This window comes from Aotus nancymaae, unplaced genomic scaffold (genome assembly GCF_030222135.1).
Source record: "Aotus nancymaae isolate 86718 unplaced genomic scaffold, 86718_ANA_hifiasm-v0.15.2.pri h1tg000058l, whole genome shotgun sequence".
Classification (NCBI taxonomy): domain Eukaryota; kingdom Metazoa; phylum Chordata; class Mammalia; order Primates; family Aotidae; genus Aotus; species Aotus nancymaae.
This window is the reverse complement of record NW_026988472.1, coordinates 22,683,074-22,706,498: the sequence shown is the minus strand read 5'-3', so window position 1 is coordinate 22,706,498 and position 23,425 is coordinate 22,683,074. Positions and strand designations below refer to the sequence as shown.

Sequence of the window (23,425 nt, the reverse complement as noted above, 5' to 3'; positions counted from 1 at the left end):
CCAGGTGAATAATAGTGGAAATATTAAGGAATAAATAATTGTTTACATCCTTTTACTTATTTATTTTTTATTTTATTTTTTTATTTGTCTGTTGCTCAGTTTGGAGGGCAGTGGTGTGATCTCAGCTTGCTGCAACCCTCCACCTTCTGTGTTTAAGTGATTCTTGTGTCTCAGCCTCCCAAGTAGCTGTGATTACAGGCATGTGCCACCGTGCCCAGCTACTTTTTCTATTTCTTTGTAGAGATGGGGTTTCACCATGTTGGCCAGGCTGGTATCAAACTCCTGGCCTCAAGTTATCCACCCACCTTGGCCTCCCGAAATGCTGGAATTACAGTCATGAGCCACTGTGCCTGACCTATATCCTCATTTTTTGTGAAGCATTTTACTCTACCATCTTCACTTGGTTTGTTTAAACCAATCTTTAAATAACATTTTCCACTCACTCCTACATTTATCTACAAATAATTACTTGCTCAATAGGATGCTCAAAAGAAACTTCAAATATCTACACATTGTAGGTGCCTGAATTCAGTTTTAGAGGGGACTACAAAAGTTTGTAAGTTCTCTGGGTTTACTCTTTGCTTTTTGTGTAACCTTGATTAACATGTGCCTTGGTTTTCTTCTTCCTTCTTGGTAGATTGCAAATGGAAGTAATATTCTAAATGAAACTCTTATCTTTCAACGTCTAGCTAAAATTATTTAGTGCCATCTCTTACCTTCAAAATCAAAACCTAGTCCTTTCCCTTTTTTTTCTTGGGATATCTGGATTTTAATATATGTTTTTTGTTTGTTTGTGTTTTTTTTCTGATGAGTTGTGCTTTCCTTGTATTTTATGATATGGTTTGCTTGTGTCCCCATTCAAATCTCATCTTGAATTGTAGCTCCCATAATTCCCATGTGATGTGAGTGGGACCCAGTGGGAAATAATTGAATCATATGGGCAGGTTTTTCCCATGCTGTTCTCATGATAATGAATACGTCTCATGAGATCTGATGGTTTTATAAAGGGAAGTTCCTCTGCACATGTTCTGTCTTGCCTCCTGCCATGTAAGACATGTCTTTTGCTTTCCACCATGATAATGAGTCCTCCCTAGCCATGTGGAACTGTGAGTCCATTAAACATCTTTTTTCTTGGTAAATTATCCATTCTTGGGTATGTCTTTATTAGCAGCATGAAAATGCACTAATGCATTTTAACTATTATCCTCTTATCACCTATGTAATTTGCAAATATTTTGCCCCATTCCTCAGGTTGCCTTTTATTTCATTGATTTTCCTTTGCTGTGACCTCAATGAACTCGTCAGGTAACCTGTAATGTTTGACACTGTTGACCTACCTTCTTAATGTTATTCACCCTTTATATTATTCTACATTTCTTATTTCTTTGACATTAATTCCTTAACATTGGATTATTAAGTGATAATCAAGCCTTGATTATTACTTATCTGGTCTTTTTATTCATCTAATCTTCTGATTTCAAGTTTCATGCATCAAAAGCATCCTTAATTCTATATGACCTCCCACTTGGCAGTTTCCTGGCTTCAAGCTGTCATCTAAATACAAATAACAAATTCATACGTTTATTCAAGAGGTATATGTTAGCTTCAGCACTTCATTTTCAACTGCTTGCTATACCACTCCACTTTGATAATATGTTACCATAGACTAGACTCAGTATATTCTTTTAAATCTTTTCTTGTTCAGTTTTTCATTGGTGCTAGTAACTATTTTTGTAATGCTTTGTATTTTTAAAAAGCTTTTTAATATACGTTTTATTTTATTGCTGAAAGTTGAGACCTCTTTAACATAAAAGAGGCAGCTAAAAATTAGAGAACATAAATGAAATAGGTAAATGCTATAAAATTTTATCAAATTAACAAAGTAGTAGAAAATAATTATACAATAAAGAAGACAAGAGATGTGGGACTTCCACAAAGGTGAAGCAAGAAGCTTTGTAAATACATTTTTTAAATGCAATGAAAACTCTGCAAAAACTTGTCAAAATCAAATTTTGTGGTGATCTTGAAATTAATGACTTGAAATAATCTAAGGAGTATATATTTAAGAAAAACTCGGAATTCTGGTAAGAGCAGGATGTATTGTGGCATTTTTACTTGGATTACTTCTAACCCTCTCTCCTTAGCTCTTCAGTCTTGCAACTGTAGTAACTATGAAAACCAGCAGCTTTGCAGTCAAAAAAAATGATCTTTTTCCAAGTTCTCTAGCAGCATCCCACAAGGAAGGCATTATCATTGTTTGACTTGTCTCAGAGTTTACTCTGATGGATAGGCCCTATCCCTTAGAGCATTTGTCTAAATTATTTACCAGTAATTGTTTAACATTGCAATTGCCTGAGGCTGCAATAACAGGAGCAGCTAATAAGAGATTGGCTAAAAACTTGAAGATCTGGAATATAAAATGCCCTTAGGGGATTTAAAAATCTCTGGCATTTTCCTGGGGAACAGGCAGGCCACATGGATGTTCAAGATTGTGTGCATGCCTGAGAAAGCCCTGAGAGTCCTAGTTTTTCACCTCTGGCTGACATAGAGAAATTGTGAGAGCTGAAAATTAAGGCTAAGTCAGAGTTTTAAACTACTAGAGTACTTAAGGTATACAACAACACACATATATTATTCCTTGTCAAAGGGTAGAAGATTTATTGGTTCTTTCACCATTTATAGAAACCTGTGGCAAATTTTTGCTGATCATTAACCCAACCAAGCAGAGCTTCCATGGGCACATACTACAGTGAATACAGACTTTACAGAATTAGTTCAGAAAAGTCATTAAACCATAAAAGAACAAAACAAGAACAAGAACAGCAAAAACTAACCATTAGGAGGCCATGAAATGATTTCCAAAGTGACTATATTACCTTATATAAAAAGTAGCTTTCAATAAGAAATTACGAGATGAAGCAAAAGGACACAAAGAAACAGGAAAGTATGACCAATGCCCAAGAAAATAAGAAATTGTTTAAAGCTGTCTCTAAGGGAACTTGTATTACCAGAGTCTATGGTGATGTATAGACTTTCCCTACACTACTGGAATGTTTGAAGATTTGTAGAAAAGAGAATTAAAAAACAAGGTTTGGTGAGGATGTGGGTAAAGGGAAACTCTTTTAAACTGTTGGTGAGAGTTTAAATTAGTACAGCCATTATGATAAACATTATGAAGTTTCTTCCTGAAATTAAAAATAGAACTATCATATGATTCTGTAATTCCACTGCTGGGTGTATATTCAAAAGGGTAGAAATCTGTATGTCAAAGAAATATCTGCACTTTCATGTTCATTGCAGCATTATTCACAATAGCCAAGATATGGACTCAACCTGTGTCCATCAACAAATGAATAGATAAAGAAAATGTGATATATATACAAAGAAATACCATTCAGTCTTAAAACAGAAGGAAATGCTGTCATTTGTGACATGGATGAACCTGGAAGCCATTATGTTGAGTGAAATAAGCCAGGCACAGAAAGGCAAATACTGCATGATCTCAATTGTATGTGGAACCTAAAAAAGTTCAGTTCATAGAAGTGGAGAGTCGAATGGTAGTTATCAGGGGCTGATGAGGGGAGTTGTTGGAGGGATGTGAATCAAAGGACACAAAATTGCAGTTAGAAGAAATAAGTTCAAGAGACGTATTAGATCTAGTGTAAACATTGTTATGATAATTATAACAACATATTGTATTCTTGAAAAGAGCTAAGAGAATAGATTTTTTGTTCACCACCAAAATAACTATGTAAGATAATGCATAGATTAGCTTGCTTTAGCCATTTCACAATGTATACATATATCAAAACATCGTGTTGTACATCGTAAATATATATAATTTCTCATCCATTAGAAGTATGAAAAAGTTGGCTGGGCGCAGTGGCTCATGCCTGTAAACCCAGCACTTTGGGAGGCCGAGATGGGTGGATCACTTGAGGTCAGGAGTTCGAGACCAGCTTGACCAATACAGAGAAACCCTGCCTCTACTAAAAATACAAAATTAGCCGGGCGTGGTGGCTCATGCCTGTAATCCCAGCTACTTGGAAGGCTGAGGAAGGAGAATCGCTTGAATCCGGGAGGCGGAGGTTGCGGTGAGCCGAGATCACGCCATTGCACTCCAGCCTGGGCAACAAGAGTAAAACTCTGTCTCAAAAAAAAAAAAGTATTAAAAAATTCAAAAAAGTATTCTAAATAAGAAGTCAGTGACGGAAGTCCACATCGTACTGTTTAATTTCATTTCTAATAATTGTTCATAATAGGCTCATATGTAGAGACACAAAGTAGATTATTGTTTGCCTGAGCAGTGGGTAATAGGAAGATAAGCACCCAGTAAACTGAAAGTTGGATTTAGCCAGGGTGTGGTCAAATGCTGCTTAAATATTTTTTATTTGTTTTATTAATACTGATGTAGAAATGTATTGAAATGGTTCATCTCTTTTGTATATTAAACTGCCTAAAGACAATTGTACATGGTCGATGAGAGATATTCAGACTTTCTAAGCATCACTGATCTTAGTATAAGTAGTAGCAGAATATAAGTATTATTTGTTTTGTAAGAATAGTTTCCTTTGTTCCATTTTTAAATAGGTTTCTTCTTATATTTCTTTTCTACTGGATGTAGAATTTTTCTGGCTTGCCATTTTTTAAAAAAGTGAATGATTTTGTTGGGAGTATTTAAATTAAATTTCAATTTTTTCTGTGCTTTAACTTGTTGCAGTAATTTCATGTAGTGTAACATACTAAAGCATAGAAAAAATATTTTATGTTGATCCTACATAATTCTCGTTTTTGAATTATCTTTTCTAGGTGACTACAGATCTTCCGATAGTGTGGGGAAATCCAGAGATTACCATATACCCGTATAAACAAATTCCATACATTCTACATGTGCACCCTTGGAAACGTGGTATAATGAAAGGTATAATATTTATTTTAAAATATTAGTCATTTTGCTACACACAAGGATGGAAATACGATGAGACAAAATAGAAATGCAATTGTTTTTCCTCTTTCTATTAAGTGATTCAGAAGAAAATTTAATTTTACATTTCAGTCATTAGCTTTCTAAATAATCAGGGCTTTGATACACACAGTTTATGTTTAGTGCTATATTATCTTGGCCATTTATTCAAACTTATTTGTGGAACAAATTCCTATAAATGGAAATATTTAATTAAGGGTGTTTACATTTAAAATGTGATAAATACTTTTAAATAGTTATACCAGTATTTCAACCCAATGATGTTTTAAGAGAATGTTTATTTACAGGACTGGGTATTATAAAAACATCACATGGCACTTCCTTGATATATGAAAAATAAGTTAAAGATTTGATATATGTGATTTTTTTTCCTTTATCTTCTCTTTTCTGTAATAAGGTATGTATTTATGCAGTTTTCCCCAGTGGTCCCTAAATAAAATTACTTACATGGGAATAGGATTTAGAGGTGTTCCTATTACTTTTTGAAGGGAGAGGGGTAAGAAGTGATAGAAGGAGTAACAGCTAGAACTGAGGGATTATGATTCATCAAAGGAGTAAGTTGTCCTATTTGGGAGAAAATTAAATTTCCTATGGTAGTTGGATACTGTTGAGGAAATTATCATAATGTAGGTAGGTGGATACAGCTTTAGAAGTTTAGAAAGCATATATATATACACATATTCTTTCTATACATACATATGCAGTGGTATCTACTGCTCCTTGGGTGTACTAGCCTCTCATCCCTCCTTACCTCAACAAAGTGTTTGAGGGAAGGGTGTATTTCTAGTATAGAAGTGGTAGAGAGCTGCTGCAAAGAAGAAAGTGCAGAGTATACTGGATGCCTATGCTATTACAAAGAAGAAGGGAAATTTCAGAATGACAACCACAGTGATCCAATTATTACCACTGTAATAGAATTTATGTAGGAAGAAACAGCTGCCCATGCCCACTCCCTGCTTCTAGTGTGCTTAACCTCAAATGCCAACACAGCAAAAATTGTTAGCATCTTCTGAAATATTCCCCTTGTTTTTGAGGTGTTTGGATTTACAAAGCCCATTAATAAGTCCTCATCTGATAGGTAGATTTGAGCTATAATGTCCCTAGTCCAAGCATTTTCATAAAGTAACATAGTTTTACCATTTTTTAGGTAATCTATAAGAAGTGAAATTTTCATTTTCATTATAATTGTCAATGACAGTACTAGTAGTTGGTATATGTTCCTTAATTTTAGAGTTTTAACTAGTCTTTCGTAAAAGGCAACAAGTCATTCAGAATTGGCATAATTAGTTTTGATAAAGCATAGTCAATCTCAGTTTCCTGTTCTATAGAATGCAGTGAGTTCTGCTACTTATAAGAAGAAACACATAAGAAACCATAAACTGTGAAATATTGTTGAATTCAGAATGTTTATAACTGCCACAAAGCCCCTGGTCTGTGAATCAAACTCTTAAAGTTATTGGAATAGACTTATGAAAAATTAAATAATTAGATTTGGCAGGCCTTTCCTTTGTGTAATCTTTTCTGTTGTTGTTGGTTTTAGCAGCTTTTGTGATACCACAATATTTCAATACATACTTTCACTATTCAGATATGGACTATTAACATGTTGGTTTGAAAGAATTTAGAAGGCAGTTGAAGTTAAATGCAGCTCAGGTTACATTGTTAAGTGAGGATGAATTAGGTTAATGTTTCTGGCTATCCAAACCATTTTACAGGCTTTATAATTTTGAAAAATATTTATAAAACGTCATCACATTAGCTCTTTCCAAGGCACTGCCTTAGAATTAAATTAATTGTGCCATTATGCTTTGGAAAAACAGCCTGTAAAAGGGAGCCTAGCTCTAATTTTTATTGATATTACTATTGGAAGACTTAAACTATAGACTTAAACTATAGATTAAGCAGTGTAAATACAATTGCTTCTGAACAGCTGCTAACTAATCTGAAGTGATATAATGAAAACTAGATTATAAAAATTTCAAACATGGGAATTTTCCTGCTTTTGCTGGTTAAAGAACCGTATCCATGTATGTGCATGCTTGTATATACATGTGTGTATGCATCAGATACTTTTAAAAAATTTTGTGTTCATTTTCAATTCTGTTCTTAATTATATATAATTATTTACTAAAGACCTATAATTTGGAAAACCTTAATAAACATTGTAGTTATGAACAAAGGTGACATTCAACTAATTATGCTTTGCTTATTGAAATATTGTAACAGATGGTTTTTTCTTATATGTTGGCAAATATTCAGTCGTTTGAGCTCCACTGCCGGGAACTCTCTGCCAGCAAGAAGATTCCAACCTGAGTGGGGGGTGCGTCGGAAAGAAAAGAAGACAGGCAGATGGGGTCAGGAGGGTTGAGGAGTCAGTGCTCCAACAACAACTTTACTTTCAGAAGCTCTGTATATATACATTTTTCAGACTTCTTTTCCTCAATTGTTACAGCTAGATAAGTAATCAATGGATAAATCATGTGCTCACAACTATGCAAGGTGAAAGATTAACAAATGCCATACGTGCTCGTAAAAGGTTAATGATTGTTTATGTTTATGCTAAAGCATTGTTCCTTGTGAATGCATTCTTTCTCTAGTTTATCTTTAAGCCGGTTCTCCTTTTTTCCTGGATATCTGATCTCGAGTGGAGACACTGTATCTGGATTCTAACCTCCCTGTATTGTGAAACTCGCTCTGCAAGATTTCACACAGGAAGGCTCCCAACACTCCACTATCAAATAATCCTTGCCAGTCTAGACACCACAGCCCCTCACCCAGAACCCTTGGAACCTCCCAATAATTTAGCAGCAACTAAAGTGTTAACACATAAAACATCAGAATGCTTTAGGACCTAGATCAGGAGTCCTTTCTGATTGGTCAGTGTTGGTAAATATTCAAAATAATTTATTTTGAATATTGCTACTATATCTAAATAATATGATGTGGCTCCTGCTTCCTGGAAATTCACATCTGGTGGTAGAAATTGGTATCGGTAAATCATCTCAATCAAGGTATGCTTTGATACATCTAAAGTTTAATCATAGCGCCGGGGAGCATGGTGAAAAGAAATAATAATCCCAACAATGGGGGTCTGAGAGGGCTTCATAGGGGATGGTGGATTTGATCTGAACCTTGAAGGATCTGGCAGGGGGTTGGGGGAACCTTCCAGCAGGAGAAATAACCTTGTTGAAAATACAGAGAGGACAGTTTCTGTAAATTAAAAAGTAGATGGGTATGTTTGGAGTGTGTGTGTGAGGTAGGGAATACAGAGTGACATACAATTAGCAATGCAAATAGACATTTTAGGGCAGAATTTTATTTTACTTTTTGCCCCGGGAAACATTGAAGATTGCTGTGGAGGCAAGGGGCATGAGTCAACTGAGTTTGAAAAAGAGAAATCTGGAGGTAATATATAAAACAGACAGGAGGGGTGCGATAGGCCACTAAGATCTGGGAGATCATTTAGGGGTCTTTGGCAATATCCAAGGTAATCAGTTCTGTGTACCGACTCCCAAAAGAAAACCCTAGGTCAAGAGTTTAATTGCAAGTAGTTAATTTGAGAGGTGATCCTGGAAAGCACACTAAGTAAATGGGGAAGTGAGATGCTGGAGGGAGAAAGCCAATAAGTAAGCAAGCTAGCTTTCAGATTACTGCTGAAAACAGGGATCTCACTGGGGACCTTCAGAAAGAATTGCCATATTGAAGCGCAAGGGAGTTGGAGTATTTATCCATTAAGCCTTATTTATTTATAATAGATTAAAGTTTTCTCTTAGGTCAGATATCTGTGTAGTGAGTGCCCACAAAGAGTTGTAGGAAATGACTGGTATGTATAGGAACTCTCTGCAGGGGGGATTTTTGTGGGGGCACTGACAGCATGTGCTAGTCTTATACCAGTATTATATTTGGTATGTTTGTTGGTAGAAAGAAATTTTGGGAACTGGGTGGATTTGGAATTTTCAAAGCAGCCTGCAGTGATCTACAATCACGTTCCAAGTGTGCCTGTGTGTAGGTTTGTTTCAAATGTCTATTTGGCCGTGGAACAAAAAGTGAAGATGGGCCATTCTAAATCAGAGTTAGGGCAGAAGAAACTAGGCAATGATAATGAATTAAGAAACAGAGGGGCAGCTTCAAGATAAATAAAGAGGGAAAATGATGCTGTAACAGGTTGAGTTCCCAGGAGAACAGGTTCTGAGATAGGAGGTTAGAAAGCAGGACTTTTATTAGAGAAAGTGTTATGAGCAACACTTCCGGAACAAAAAAGATGAAGTATATTCAGCAGGGGTAGAGACAGAGCTTTGGCGAAGGCCCACTGAAGGCTTCAGACAACTCATTAAGGCCCCTGAAGCTGGGATGGCCCTTCAGAGTTGTCCCGAGTCGGCAGAAAGAGATTTGGCCTTTACAGTACTCTGTTGATCAGTCATTGAAAGTGGGCTACATGTGGAAGGAGGTTTGACCTTGAGTGACGCTTTTATTTTATTTTTTCACGTAAGGCGGTGCATAAAGAGGGCTGACCTGATGGTTATGTTCCAGCATTATTTCCAGTAGCTATAGGAGTAAGTTCCTCATTCCTGAAAAGATATATCATTAGTGCATTGTAGTGTCTTCCATAGTTGTATTTGATGAAAACTGAATATGAAATAGAAAGCAGAAAGTAGAGTCCAACGTACTTCTGACACTAAGAAGCTCTAAGCAAAGTGATACCAATAAGTATGACGGGGAAGTAATCAGAAGGATAAGTTTACTGCTTAGGAATGAAAGCCTAGTTCTATCCTGACTTCAAAGTTATCTTTTTATGTCATTACGTTTCAGAAAAAAATTGAAAATATAGAATAAGTCAACCTAGATATAAAAACACAAAACCTTAAGGAGAAACAAACAAATCCAAGCAAAAATCACCATGTTTGCAGGTGTGAGAGAAATAATGTGTTAATGACTGAATGCAATAAAACATGATTGCTTAATTCTTTCTTTAGTAACTATAAAATGACCTATCTGATATAGATAAATATGAGAATGCAAAAAGCTATTATTACTATTCATTGTTACAGGATTAGTGTGTAACCAACTGTAGACACAGAGTAATGGCCTGTTGCTTATTTGCAGTGGTGAAATATGCAACTAAATTTTCATTTATGTTAGCTAGAAGCTGTTTCGTTTGGCACAACACTATTATATAGGTGAAGATGAGTAGGGCTTAGTGGTGATTATATACTTTATTAATAGTAATACTTAATTTTATTTTGATTGAAACAACATAATATGATTCATAAATATGATTTAGATATGGCTGTAAAGATGCATGTTCATGACCTAAAGCAACTAATTTGTAATGTAGTACTAGCAAAACTAACTTGTAAGTATAAGAATTAAGATTATATCATTTGGTATACATAGCACATCATTTTCCTAATAATTTGCTCCAGTTGTTCTTTAATAATCTACGTAGATCTCATGTCTCTGGTATGACTTTTCTGAGCTCTGTATGAGGATGTCACTAATCAACTTAGTGTTTTTCAGTTTGTGAATATCAGGGTAAAACTACAACTTTAAAAAACATGTTTTACAAACAACGAACAGGTAATTGTAAACTTGTAAAGATACTTAGGTGGCTCCCTTTCTATGTCTAGAGCTAGGAAGCTAAATAATTAATTTGGGATTTGATGGTCCAAAAATATGTGAAAACTGTACCCCAAACCATGCAAATGTGAGCTCTTTAACTGATGATTTTGCTCTTTGATTCCCATTTATGGTCCCTAAAGCCAAGATTCCAACTACTGCCGGGTAGCACATATCCCAGAACAAATGTCATCTCTAATGATGACCCACTACAGTAGATTCATGCTGTTTTAGTTTCTGTGTGTTTAACTTAAAATTTTCAGTTGGAAGAGGATTCTCTGAATATCTTTCCAAATAAAAATGGAAACCCATAAATATTTTTTAAAAGCTTTTATAGTTAACTAGTACACTTGATATTTTTAAAGCCTTATTATAGGACTTCATAATTATCTCTTGTGAACTTCTACATATAAGCAACAAATACACTTTCGTCTCCAAGGAAAAAGTTTTTAGAATTTCTTACAGTCATCAATGACATTTTATTTGTGAACCTGAAGGACATAAAAAGAGGCGGTACAACTCAGTAATCGAATAATCTTCCCTTTGCCCACAGGATTGATGGAAGTGCAACAGAGAAAGGCTATAACAAGAATCATTTATTGAATTATGAGCCATTTAAACGTATGAACAAAACCAGGCTAGAAGACTTTATTATTTTGATCATGGCCTGGTGGCCTAAAACTGTCTCCAAACATTATACAACAAGAATATTTTCTTTTTCTTTTTGCTTTTTATAAATTGAGACAGGGTCTAATCCTATTGCCCATGCTAGAGTTCAGTTCATGTGAACATGGCTCATTGTAGCTTCAACCTCCTGGACTCAGCAATCCTCCCACCTCAGCCTCCTATGTAGTTGGGACAACAGTTGTGCACCACCATGCCTGGCTAAGTTTTTTAATTTTTTAACATATGGAATCTGACCATGTTACTCAGGTTGCTCTCGAACTCCTGGGCTCAAGTAATCCATCTGCCTTGGCCTCCCAAATTGCTGAGATTGTAGGCACGAGCCACTGTGCCTGGCCAGCAAAAATATTTGCACACAGTATGTATTTTGTGCACTTACAGTGACAAGTCTTTGGATTTTATATAACACTACATGGACTCAATTCACTGTAGTCACCAAGGTGCTTTAAATCTTTTTACTCCACAATAAGAACTAAGTACAAAGGACCGATGGGTTTCCAGTCACATGAGTAGTCTTCATTTCTATCTTGAACATTGATGCTATAGTAGTGTGAAATTTTCTTATTATCCATGACCCTTAGTAACCTGGTAGCTCCAGCAAGTAAGTAAGAATGATCAATTTTGATTTTGTCAAAATTCACCTTGTATTTTGTTTAACAGCACCCAAAAGTGCTTTCTTACTTGCTGAAAAATTACTGTGTTCATTAAATTTAACACAACTGTAAACTTCATACTTGTTTATGTATAGCCAACAATTCATTTCTAAAAATTTGCAATTTGGAACTTGCTACACTAGAATGGGATCTGTTATGACACTGGCATAAGAAATCTTTGTTCAAACAATTGCAAACAAGCTTTTAGTTAGCTTTGATAAAGGATTCCCAAACCAATAGAATTGGCTTGAGAAATATGAACTTTTGTCTTTCAACACTAAATATATACTACTGATATATTTAGTATATATGCTTATTATTTAGTATTAGGCTTATTTTGTCTTTATAAAACAATTTTTTAGGTACTACTTTCTAGAATATAAAGAAATAATTTTCTTTACAATGATAACTCTTTAATATTTATTATTTTTATTCTGGAATGTAAGCCATGGCACATTTGAATATCCTAAATAAGCCATCTTTGATTTTTGACATTTAATTAATGCATAACTATTTTTAGGACTTCAAACAGGAATATTATAGCAATTGAGGATAACTTTATATAAAATGTAGTTTCAGTGTAAGTTTATGTATCTTAGGAATATGTAATATTTTCTGAAATAAATGCAGCTTTTTTAAAATGAAAGGCCACCATCAACATATAATTTTTTTATATATTTCCATGTTACATAAATAAAAGACTCTGATTGCTTACCTGGTACCACTATGGTACCTCAGTCAGATTATTCCATCCCCAGAGCATCCATTTCTTCGTCCATGGTAATGCAATGTAAATACTTCCTCTATGACCTGTTGTGTCATCAATGAGTGATAGCACTGTGAAGCCCCTAACATAGAACATGCAGAAGGCAGTAAATAAATTTTCTTATTATTTTATGTAATTTGACACACATCACTTCAACTACCAATATTATCTTTATTTAATTGTGCAATCTTGGGTAATTTACTTAACCTCCTTGAATGTCAAGTTTTTTTGTTTGTGAAATACAGATAATATTTAGAGTTTCATGGTGTCTAAATAAATACAGTATTTGATATAGGCACTATTATTTTCTTTGTTGTACCAAGAAGGAAACTAAGTCACGGAGAGCTTAATTTTTTAGTCTTATGGTTTGTCAATGGCGGAACTGGAATTGGAGCCTGGGAAGTTTGACTCCAAAGTATTTGCTCTGCATCACTCCACCACATTGTCTCTTTATTAATTTTTTTTCTTTTCTACTTTTATTTTAGATTCAGGGAGTACATGTGCAAGTTTGTTACATGAGTAAATTGCATGTTGCTGAGGCTTGGTGTACAAATGACTTTGTCACCAATGTATTTAGCATAGTACCTGAAAAGTAGATTTCCAACCAATGCCCTTCTCCCCCCTTTCCCCCTCAGGCCGTCCCCAGTGTCTATTGCTCCCATCTTTGTGCCCATGTCTATTCAATCTTTAGCTCCCATTTATAAGTGAGAACATGTGATATTTGTTTTTTTGTTCCTGTGTTAGTTTACTCAGGATAATGGCCTCCAGCTGCATCTATGTTGCTGCAAATGACACAATTTCATTCATTTTTATGGCTGCATAGTGTTCTATGGTGTGTGTGTGTGTGTGTGTGTGTGTGTGTGTACACTGTTGCTGGTCATCTTGGTTGATTCCATGCCTTTATTATTGTGAATAGCCCTGTGATAAACATATGAGTGCATATGTCCTTTCGGTGTAACGATTTATTTCCCTTTGGATATATGCCACATAGCGGGATTGCTGGGTCAAATAATAGTTCATAGTTCTTTAAGAAGTATCCAAACTGCTTTCCACAGAGGCTGAACTAATTTACATTCCCGCCAGCAATGTGTAAGTGTTCTTTTTTCGTCACAACCTCACCAGCATCTGACTTTTTAATAATAACCATTCAGATTGTCGTGAGATGGTTATCTCATAGAGCTTTTGATTTGCATTTCTCTAATATTTAGTTATGATCAGCATTTTTCATGTATTTGTTGATTGCATGTTTGTTTTCTTTTAAGAAGAGTCTGTTCATGTATTTAGCTACATTTTAATGGGGTTGTTTGCTTTTTGCTTATTGATTTAAGTTACTTATAGATATTAGACCTTTCTTGAGTGCATACTTTGCAAATATTTTCTCCCATTCTGTGAGTTTGTCTGTTTAATCTGTGTTGTCTGTTTCTCTTGCTATATAGAAGCTTTTTAGTTTAATTAGGTCCTCCTTGTCTGTTTTTGATTTTGTTGCAATTGCTTTTGATATATTCAACAAGACATCTTTGCCAAAGTCTGTGTCCGGAATGGTATGTCTTAGGTTTTCTTCTAGGATTTTTTATAGTTTAGGGTCTTACATTTAAGTCTTTAATCAGTCTTGAGTTCCATTTTGTGTATGGTGAAAGGAAGAAGTACAGTTTCAATCTTCGGCATATGGCTAGACAATTATCCCAGTGCTATTTATTGAGTAGGGAGTCCTTTCCTTATTGCTTGTTATTGTTGACTTTGTGAAAAATCAGATGGCTGTAGGTGTTCAGCGTTATTTCTGGTTTCTGTAAAGTGTTGGATTGGTCGATGTGTCTATCTCTGTACAAGTACCTTCCTATTTTGGTTACTTTAGCCTTGTGGTATAGTTTCATGTTAGGTAGTGTGATGCCTTTGGCTTTGTGTTTCTTTTAATTTTTTTACTTTTTAATTTTTGTGGACATATAGTAGTTGTATGTATTTACGGGGTACATGAAATAGTTTGATAAGGGCATGCAGTGTGAAATACATCATGGAGAATGGGATATCCATTCCCTCAAGCATTTATTATTTGTGTTACAGACAATCCAAATACAACCTTTTAGTTATTTTAAAATGTACAATTAAGTTATTATTGTCTATAGTCATCCTGTTGTGCTGTCAAATAGAGGTCTTTTTCATTTCTTCTATTTCATCATACCCATTAACCATTCCTACCTCTCACCAATCCCCCACTACCCTTCCCAGTCTCTGGTAACCATCCTTCTACTCTCTGACACCATAAATTCAATTGTTTTGATTTTTAGATCCAGAAATAAGTGAGAAAATGCAATCTTTTTCTTTCTGTGCCTGGTTCATTTCATTTAACATAACGATTTCCAATTGCATCTATGTTATTACGAATGATAGGCTCTCATTTTTTATGGCTAAATAGTACTCCATTGTGTATATATGTACACATTTTCTTTATTCATCTGTTGATGTATACTTAGGTTGCTTCCAAATCTTAAATATTATGAACAGTGCTGCAGCAAACATGGGAGTATAGGTATCTCTTAGATATCTTGATTTCCTTTATTTTGGATATATACTCAGTGGTGGGATTACTGAATCAAATGGTATATATATTTTTTGTCTTTTAAGGAACCTCAAAACTGTTCTTCACAATTGTTGTGCTAATTTACATTCCCAACAACAGTATGTGAGGGTTTCCCATTCTCTATTCCCATTTGCTATTGCCTGCCTTTTGGATATAAGCCATTTCACCTGAGGTGAGATGATATCTCATTGTAGTTTTGATTTGCATTTCTCTGATAATCAGTAATTTTGTGTGATTGTCAAAATCTCTTGGTAGATCTCTAAGAACTTATTTTATAAATATGGGTGTTCCAGTAAATCTGGGTGTGTATATATTTAGTATAGTAAGTCTTCTTGTTGGATAGAACCTTTTGTCATTATGTAATGTCCTTCTTTGTCCTTTTTGGTCATTGTTGGTTTAAAATTGTTTTATGTAAGAATTGCAATGCCTGTTCCTTTTCTGTTTTTGCATTATGGATCTTTGTCCATCCCATTATTTTGAAACTATAGGTTTTGTTACTTGTGACATGGGTCTTTTGAAGATAGCAGGTAGTTGGTTTGTGCTTATTTATTCAACTTGCCACTCTACGCTTTTTAAGTTGGATATTTAACCAATTTACATTGCATCAATACTAATATGTGAGGGGTTGATCTTGTTATCATGCTGTTAGGTGGTTGTTATGTAGACTTGATTGTATAGTTGATTTATAGTGTCAATGGAGTATGTTCTTAAGTGTGTTTTTGTGGTGGCAGGTATTGTTCTTTTATTTCCATGTTTAGTAGTTTTTTAGACCTTTTTAAAGGCAGATCTAGTGGCAACAAATTTGCTTAGCATTTACTTGTCTGAAAAGGATTTCATTTCTTCTTCACATACGAAGTTTACTTTGGTGAGATATGAAATTCTTGATTGGAATTATTTTCTTTAAGGATGTTGAAAATAGTCCCCTTATTTCTTCTGCTGTAAGGTTTCTGCTGAAACTTCTATGATTAGCTTTATGGGGTTCCCTTTGTAAGTGACCTTCCCTTTCTTCTAGCTGCTTGATTTTTTTTTTCTCTTACATTGACCTTGGAGAATCTGATGACTATGTGTTTTGAGAATGGTCATCTTGCATAATATCTCACAGGGGTCCTCTACATTTCTTGAATTTGCATCCCAATCTCTAATGAGACTGGGAAAATTTCTGTAGACTGTCTCCTCAAATATGTTTTCAAAGTTGCTTGCTTTCTCTCCTTCTCTTGCAGGAATGCCAGTGACTTGTAGGTGTGGTGTCTTTACGTAATCCCATATTTCTTGGAGATTTTCTTCATTTTCTAAATTTTTTTTTTTTAATTTTTGTCTGTCTGATTTGCTTGGAATGAGTGATCTTCCAGGTCTGATGTTCTTTCCTCAGCTTGATCTATTCTGTTGTTAATACTTCCAGTTGTATTTTGAAATTCCTGTAGTGAAATTTTCATTTCCATAAGCTCAGTCAGGTTTTCTTAAATTAGTTATATCATCCTTCAATTATTGGATCAGTTTACTGTTTTCCTTGGATTGGGTTTCAGCCTTCTCTTATATCTTGATGAGCTTTCTTGCCATTCAGATTTTGAATTCTATGTCTGACATTTCAGCCATTTCAATCTGGTTAAGAACCATTTCTGGGAAGATAGTGTGATTTTATTTGGAGGTAAAAAGACATTGTGACTTTTAGACTTGCCACAGTTCTGTGCTGGTTCTTTCTATCTGTGAGGGCTGATACTCCTTTATCATTTGAAGTTGCTGTCATTTGGATGGGCTTTATATTTTTATTATTATTATTGCCCTTGATTGTGACTGTGGTGCAAGTTGTGTATAATTGAATGACTTAGTTTCTGGATGCTTTCAGAGGGTAAATGCTCAATTCCACATTGCTGGGCTGTGTGCTGTATCCATGAGTAGCTGGTACTAGGTACATGGCTTTGTCCACTGTTCTCTTGAGGTTAAGCCCCAGCTGGGATAGAGGAGCCGAGACACTGCCAGATTATTGGCAGCAGCACTCCATAGGGGATGGTGGGGGCATGGTAAGTATAAATGCTCCAGTAGGGGTGGTGGCGCCCTGTGGGTGGGAAGTGCTCTGATGGAGGACTTGGGGGTGCCACAGGTAGAAGACTCTCCAGCAGGCGTGCCATGGGTGGGATGCACTTGGGCTGGGTTGATGGTGGCACCGACTGGTGGGACACATTGTGACAGGGGTGGTAGGGATGCCACAGGTGGGATGCACTCCAGCAAGTGTGACACTAGAAGAAAGTGCTTGAGGGGAAGACCATGAGCTAGAAGTGCTCCAGTGAGCATAGCACGGGCACTATTTGTAGGAGGTGCTCTGACAGGGGCATTGTGGGTGGGAAGCCTTCTAGCAGGGGATTCTGTGGGCAGAAAGTGCTTCTGTGTGACAGTGGTGGTGTGGCAGCTGATTGTGACCCAAAGGGACAGTGGTGAGGTTGCAGGCAAACGCCTTCTGGTGAGAGGATGTCAGCAAAAGTGCTCCAGTGGGGTGACAGGAGGATAAGGTTAAAGTGCTATGGTGGTGGATGCTGGCAAAAAATCTTTTGGTGGGGTAGCTAAGGCTGTACTGCATGCAGGCATGGCCTGGCAGGAACTCTGGGAGGGGATGGAGTTCAGTGGGGCATGCAGATCAGATTCACCCTGGTCCTATGGAAAAGACAGCCCTGCTCTCTTCAGGTGTAGCAGCTTACACATGTCACACCCACCCCTTTCTTCAGGAGCTATGCAGGGCCTGGAATGCATCCTGGCACTCAGCAATTCCATGCATGGTTTCCAGCTTCCTCCTCCTTCAGTCCCAACATCTAGGCCCTCTCTTCAACCTCTCTCAGTGCATTCTTTCAGACAGTCTGCTTGAAGCATGCCAGATTCCTCAATATTGTGATCTGTCTCTTTCTGGCTGTGTCAGAAGTTCTTCCTGGACTGTTAGTCATCTTGTCCTGTTAGTCATCTTGTCCAAGTTTTGACACTGAAAGAAACTTACTGACCATAGTACCACTGAAACAGTGGAGATATTATCTAATGTAAATTTTGCTTTTTTCTGTATTTTTCTTTCTCCTCACTGTTCCCTTCTTAATTTGATTTGCAGAAGCCTAAAATGCCCGATGATTATATATACCTTTCTTGACAACCCCCAAACATGATACAGGCATATGAGGGATTTGGAACTTCTTTTGTCCCTTCTCTATCATAGCTTATTTTAATGAAAAGACTAGGTAGAGTGCTATCAGTATCTTGGTTGAAACTGAATTTGGATCTTTTTGGCTTTTTGCCATCACCAGTGTTGACTGCCGTACTTGTAGAAGCAAAACCAATCAGGTGTCATTGGTCTTTGAAAATAAGCATTGGTTGCTATAAAGTGGTTCATGCTCTTTTAGGTGACGGGTGTGATTTTTAAGAGCAAGACATTGAGGCATAGTGGAAATACTATATTTGGTATTCTTGGATGCTCTCATGGTCCTTTGGACATTTTTCCTTTCTTTTACGATCTCAGCTTTCCCAGGTAGCCTATGCTCTGATGCTTCATGATGGCATTACTCTAGAGGGTTTGTGAGCACTAGACCTTTTCTTACTGACTCTTGATACTAAAATCAAGATAAGTATTAATTCTATCCACAAGCTGTAGTCACATGATTGTCTAGAAATGAATTCATTTGTGTCAATAGATCTACAAGTGATGTCACATACAGCATTTTCTGCCTTTATATAAGATGATCTGTCCTCTGATTGCTAGCCCAGCCTTGGCCTCCAGACCAACACCTGGCATACAACTGTAGGTGTCCAGTCAACATTGACTAGAAGAAACAATGCATTTCAAAAATAAAATTGCTAATATATTTTAAAAATTACTTAATATTGCAATAATCAGAGTACAATAAAATATGAGAACAAGGAAGATTTATACGCTTGAAGAAAAGTAAATTTGAAACTGCCTATACTCTGTCATGCTGAAGAAAAGACATTCCTGCAACTTAATTGTTTGCCATGAGGTCTATGGTTAATTGCCCCAACACTCACTTGTAATTTTCGATTATATATTAGATAAATAGTTCTCCCTGGAAGTGAAGGCTGTAGATGCTCTATTGAATATAAATTTGGGTTTCTTTAGGAAGACGGTTCAAGTGGCTGATGAATCCACCCATTATATTCTAAAGAAAGTCTTTATCTTTGAATTTTGAGCTACTAAGATAGCATTTTTATTAAGAAAATTAAACTTCTCTCTTTCTTTGTGTGTGTGTGTCTGTCTGTCTGTCTGTCTGTCTGTCCTGCTTGGTCAACCAAAATAATTTGTATATGTTGTGGAAAGTTATATACAGTCAAATGAAAATGTGATTTGGCAGGTTGTTGGTTTTTCTCATGTAAGACTTAAGAATCTCAGATACAGCAGTTACAGAAGAATCACAGATACAAGGGTTAATTATAAAGTATTTCATTTTATTGTTTTTTTTAATAGAAACTTTTCAAATTTAAAATACCCTTTAATGATACTTTTCTAAATTTCAGGATTTAAACATAACCTATTGAATTTACTAATTCAGTTAGACAATTTTTCAGAAATTCTGAAACTTTAGAAGAATTGACTCTTGAATATTTTTAAAATATGTCAGTATTTCAAAAAGGTTTGCAAATACTGATAAACCTATGACTCCGACCACTCTTTGCGCTCTTGTGAAAAGTGATCTCTCTTTTGTTATTGCATAGATAAGGACTGATTCTTTTATTTTGATTAAATGTAATCAATTTCTTTTTTCTTATGTGAATCAGAAAGAAGTAAGTGGTTTTAATAACTATCTGAACCATCACTGCTTTAATATTTTGCCCCAGCCTCTGTTTTCCATCAGCCATGTAATTTTGTTTTTCCCACCTTGCTCTTTTGGTCCCCTAATGGAGGGGAAATAAAACAAAAGAAAGTTGGTTAAAAGTAAGCTTAAAATGAAGGGTGGACAAAAGAAAGGGACAGAAGGAAGAGAAAAATTAGTGCAAGACTTTTTAGGCCATTAAGTCTTGCTTCAATTATTTCATAGATTTTATAGAGTAGTATGATATTAGAGAAACAAAATATTATTCAAGTTTATTTGATTATATGTAATACAACGTTCTCAGAGAAGATACTTATACCAAAACTTCTTGACTGAACTAACTTGCTTTCATGGTTCACAAATTGATGAAATCCCGGCCATGCAGAGATTTTCCTTAACAGTATATCTCCTTAGCAGTTGGAGGCAATGAAGCATGGAGTCAAGGGATAATGCAAGGTGAGTGTGAGGGGACCAATTGCAAAGACAGAAAATACTTTGCCAGACTTTCCCATTACTATGGAAACTGGCTTTTGACAATTTCCTGAGGGATGAGAGTTTAGGTGATTAATGTGCAGTATCTGAGCTCTATCTGTTTAGGTCAAATTAAATGTTATGTAAGGACAAGTGGACTACAAAACATTTACAAAAGTGCATATTATAAAAAAAAATCTTTGCATGGTTTCAAAATACTTTTTGCACCAAAATAAACACATATTCACAGGACCTAGTTTGAGACTCTAAGTAGGATAAGATATCGTTTGAAAAGAGACCCTATGAAAGCAATATGAATTCTGCTAATATTGAAGTAATGGCAAACACCAAATTTACAGTGAAGCTTCAGGGGAAAAAATAGCGAAATCATTAATCCTTTACAGAAAGTTTAAGGGAACAGTGCCCCAAATAAATCAGCAGTTTACAAATGGGTAACTCGTTTTAAGAATATACAAGATTATGTTGAAAGTGAAGTTCACAGTGGCAGGCACATCAATTTGAGAGTAAAAATTCATCTTGTTTGAGCCCTAATTGAATAGGATCTACAGTTACTGGCAAAAACAATAGCCAACACTATAGCTATCTAAATTTGTTTAGCTTATAGAACCGTGACTGAAAAGTTGAGCAAACTTTGTACTCGATGGGTGCCAAAATTGTTGCACCCAGATCAGCTGCAGACAAAATCAGAGTTTTCATTGGAAATTTTAAACAAATGAGATCAAGATTCTAAAGCATTTCTTCAAATAATTGTAACAGATAAAACATGGCTTTACTAGCAAAATCTTGAATACAAAGTTAATTAAAGCAAGGGGTGGAAGAGGGCCAGTTAAAGCAAAAGATGAGAACAAAGGTCATGGCAACAGTTTTTTGGGATACTCAAGGCATTTAGCTTGTTGATTTTCTGGAAGGCCAAAGAACAATAACATTTGCTTTTTAAGAGAGAGTTTTGAGTAAGTTATCCAGAGCTTTAGCAAAAAAATGCCCAGGTAAGCTTATCTAGAAAGTTCTTCTGCACCATGACGATGCTCCTGCACATTCCTCTCATCAGACAAGGGCAATTTTGTAAGACTTTCAATGGGAAATCATTAGGCATCTACCTTACAGTCTAGATTTGGGTATTTCTGATTTCTGACTTTTTTCCCCCCCTCATCTTAAAAAAAATCTTTAAAGGTCATCATTTTTTTTTCAGTTAATAATATAAGAAAGACTGTGTTGATATGGTTAAATTCTAAGGACCCTCAGATTTTTTAGGGACTAAATGGCTGATACCAACACTTACAAAAGTGTCTTGAACTTTATAGAGCTTATGTTGAGAAATAAAGTTTATATAATTTTTATTCTTATCTTTTAATTCCAATTTTCCATAAACTTTTTGAAGTTCCCTCATATGTGAGTGATTTTTGTATTTTTCCAATCAAAATTCTGTTTATTCTGTCATATATTTTGTGGTATTTAAACACAATTTAATTGGTAATTTCTCATATTATATGCCAGGGAAATATATATGCCTTTGCCACTTATTAACTGTGTGATCTAGGCAGTTAGACAACCTTCCCTAAGCTTAGCTTTAAAATGGGCCCCATGAGTAATTAATTCATATATTTCTTGCAGGGATTAACTAAGATGATGAACAGGAAGCATTTAGCATATACCTAGCACACAATAAGCATTCAGTTATGGGGGGGCTAGGGGAGGGACAGTGGGGGGTGGGGAGGGACAGCGGGGGGTGGGAAGGGTGGGGAGGGATAACATGGGGAGAAATGCAGGACATAGTATGCACCTATACAACAACCCTGCATGACCTGCACATGTACCCCAGAACCTAAAGTAAATAAAAAAAATTATTTTCAGAGGCTTTTGTATGATAACATAAAATTAGAGGGAAAAAAACGATTAAAAAAGATGTGTATACTAGAAAATGTTTGTTTTACTGACGGCGAAAATATCATTTTGAAAAATCAGCTACTTAGTGTTTAGCAAAGAAATAAGTCTACTTTTCAAAATTAAAACTTGTGGTTTTAAAAACATAATGGGTTTAATTGCTATTTCTAATAGATTATTTTCCATCATAGTCTATTGAGAAAAACTGAAAATCTCCATTAATTCAATGATGCTGTTATCTTAATGTGGGGAGTTGCTTTTAGATACTAATATTATTTCTGTTATATTTATAGTTTTACCAAAGCAGTCTAATAATTTTCCTTTTACTTTGACCAACTCTGCTACCAATAAGCCACGTTTTATATTTATTTTTGTTTTCTGTTGAAACAATTGACCTTACCCTGAAGAGTAGTATATAGGAAACAAAAAAATAGCATGTACATATGTTGTGAAAAAAGTTATCATGTTTTGGAAAACATATTATTCACATAATCATTATTTTCTCCATTTCGTTTGAAGATTTACTGCTGACAATCAGGTTGCTAAGTATAATGTTCCTCAGTATAATACGTGACAAGAATTTGTCTCTTTCACAGTAGCCAATTAACAATCAAAAATATAAGTAAAATGAAAAGAAGTAATTGTTTAGAAACAAAATTAAATTGACATTGTCAAGAAAAAGGTTTTTCACTAGAAAAAAATCTGGGCAAATTAATGTCATACTTCTAAGATATATTGTTTAAAAATGTTCTGTCATTTAAAACATGAACTACTGAATAGATGCATAAGTGCTTCTGTAGTTCTCTTCACCAATTTTTTTCATTATTTATTTATTTTTAATTTTTTTATTATACTTTAAGTTCTGGGATACACGTGCAGATCGTGCAGGATTGTTACATAGGTATACACATGCCATGGTGGTTTGCTGCCTCCATCCCCCCATCATCTACGTTAGGTATTTTTCCTAATGTTATCCCT

At 35.4% G+C, this 23,425-nt stretch overlaps 1 protein-coding gene across 1 annotated transcript in view; it reads left to right on the top strand.

Annotated features, from left to right (window-relative positions):
* The window catches only part of CFAP47 (cilia and flagella associated protein 47), a 442,460-nt gene that overhangs the window by 315,517 nt on the left and 103,518 nt on the right, over positions 1 to 23,425 (top strand). The window contains 1 exon segment of the mRNA XM_021669675.2: positions 4,810 to 4,921. Coding sequence (XP_021525350.2) covers positions 4,810 to 4,921 — 112 coding nt within the window.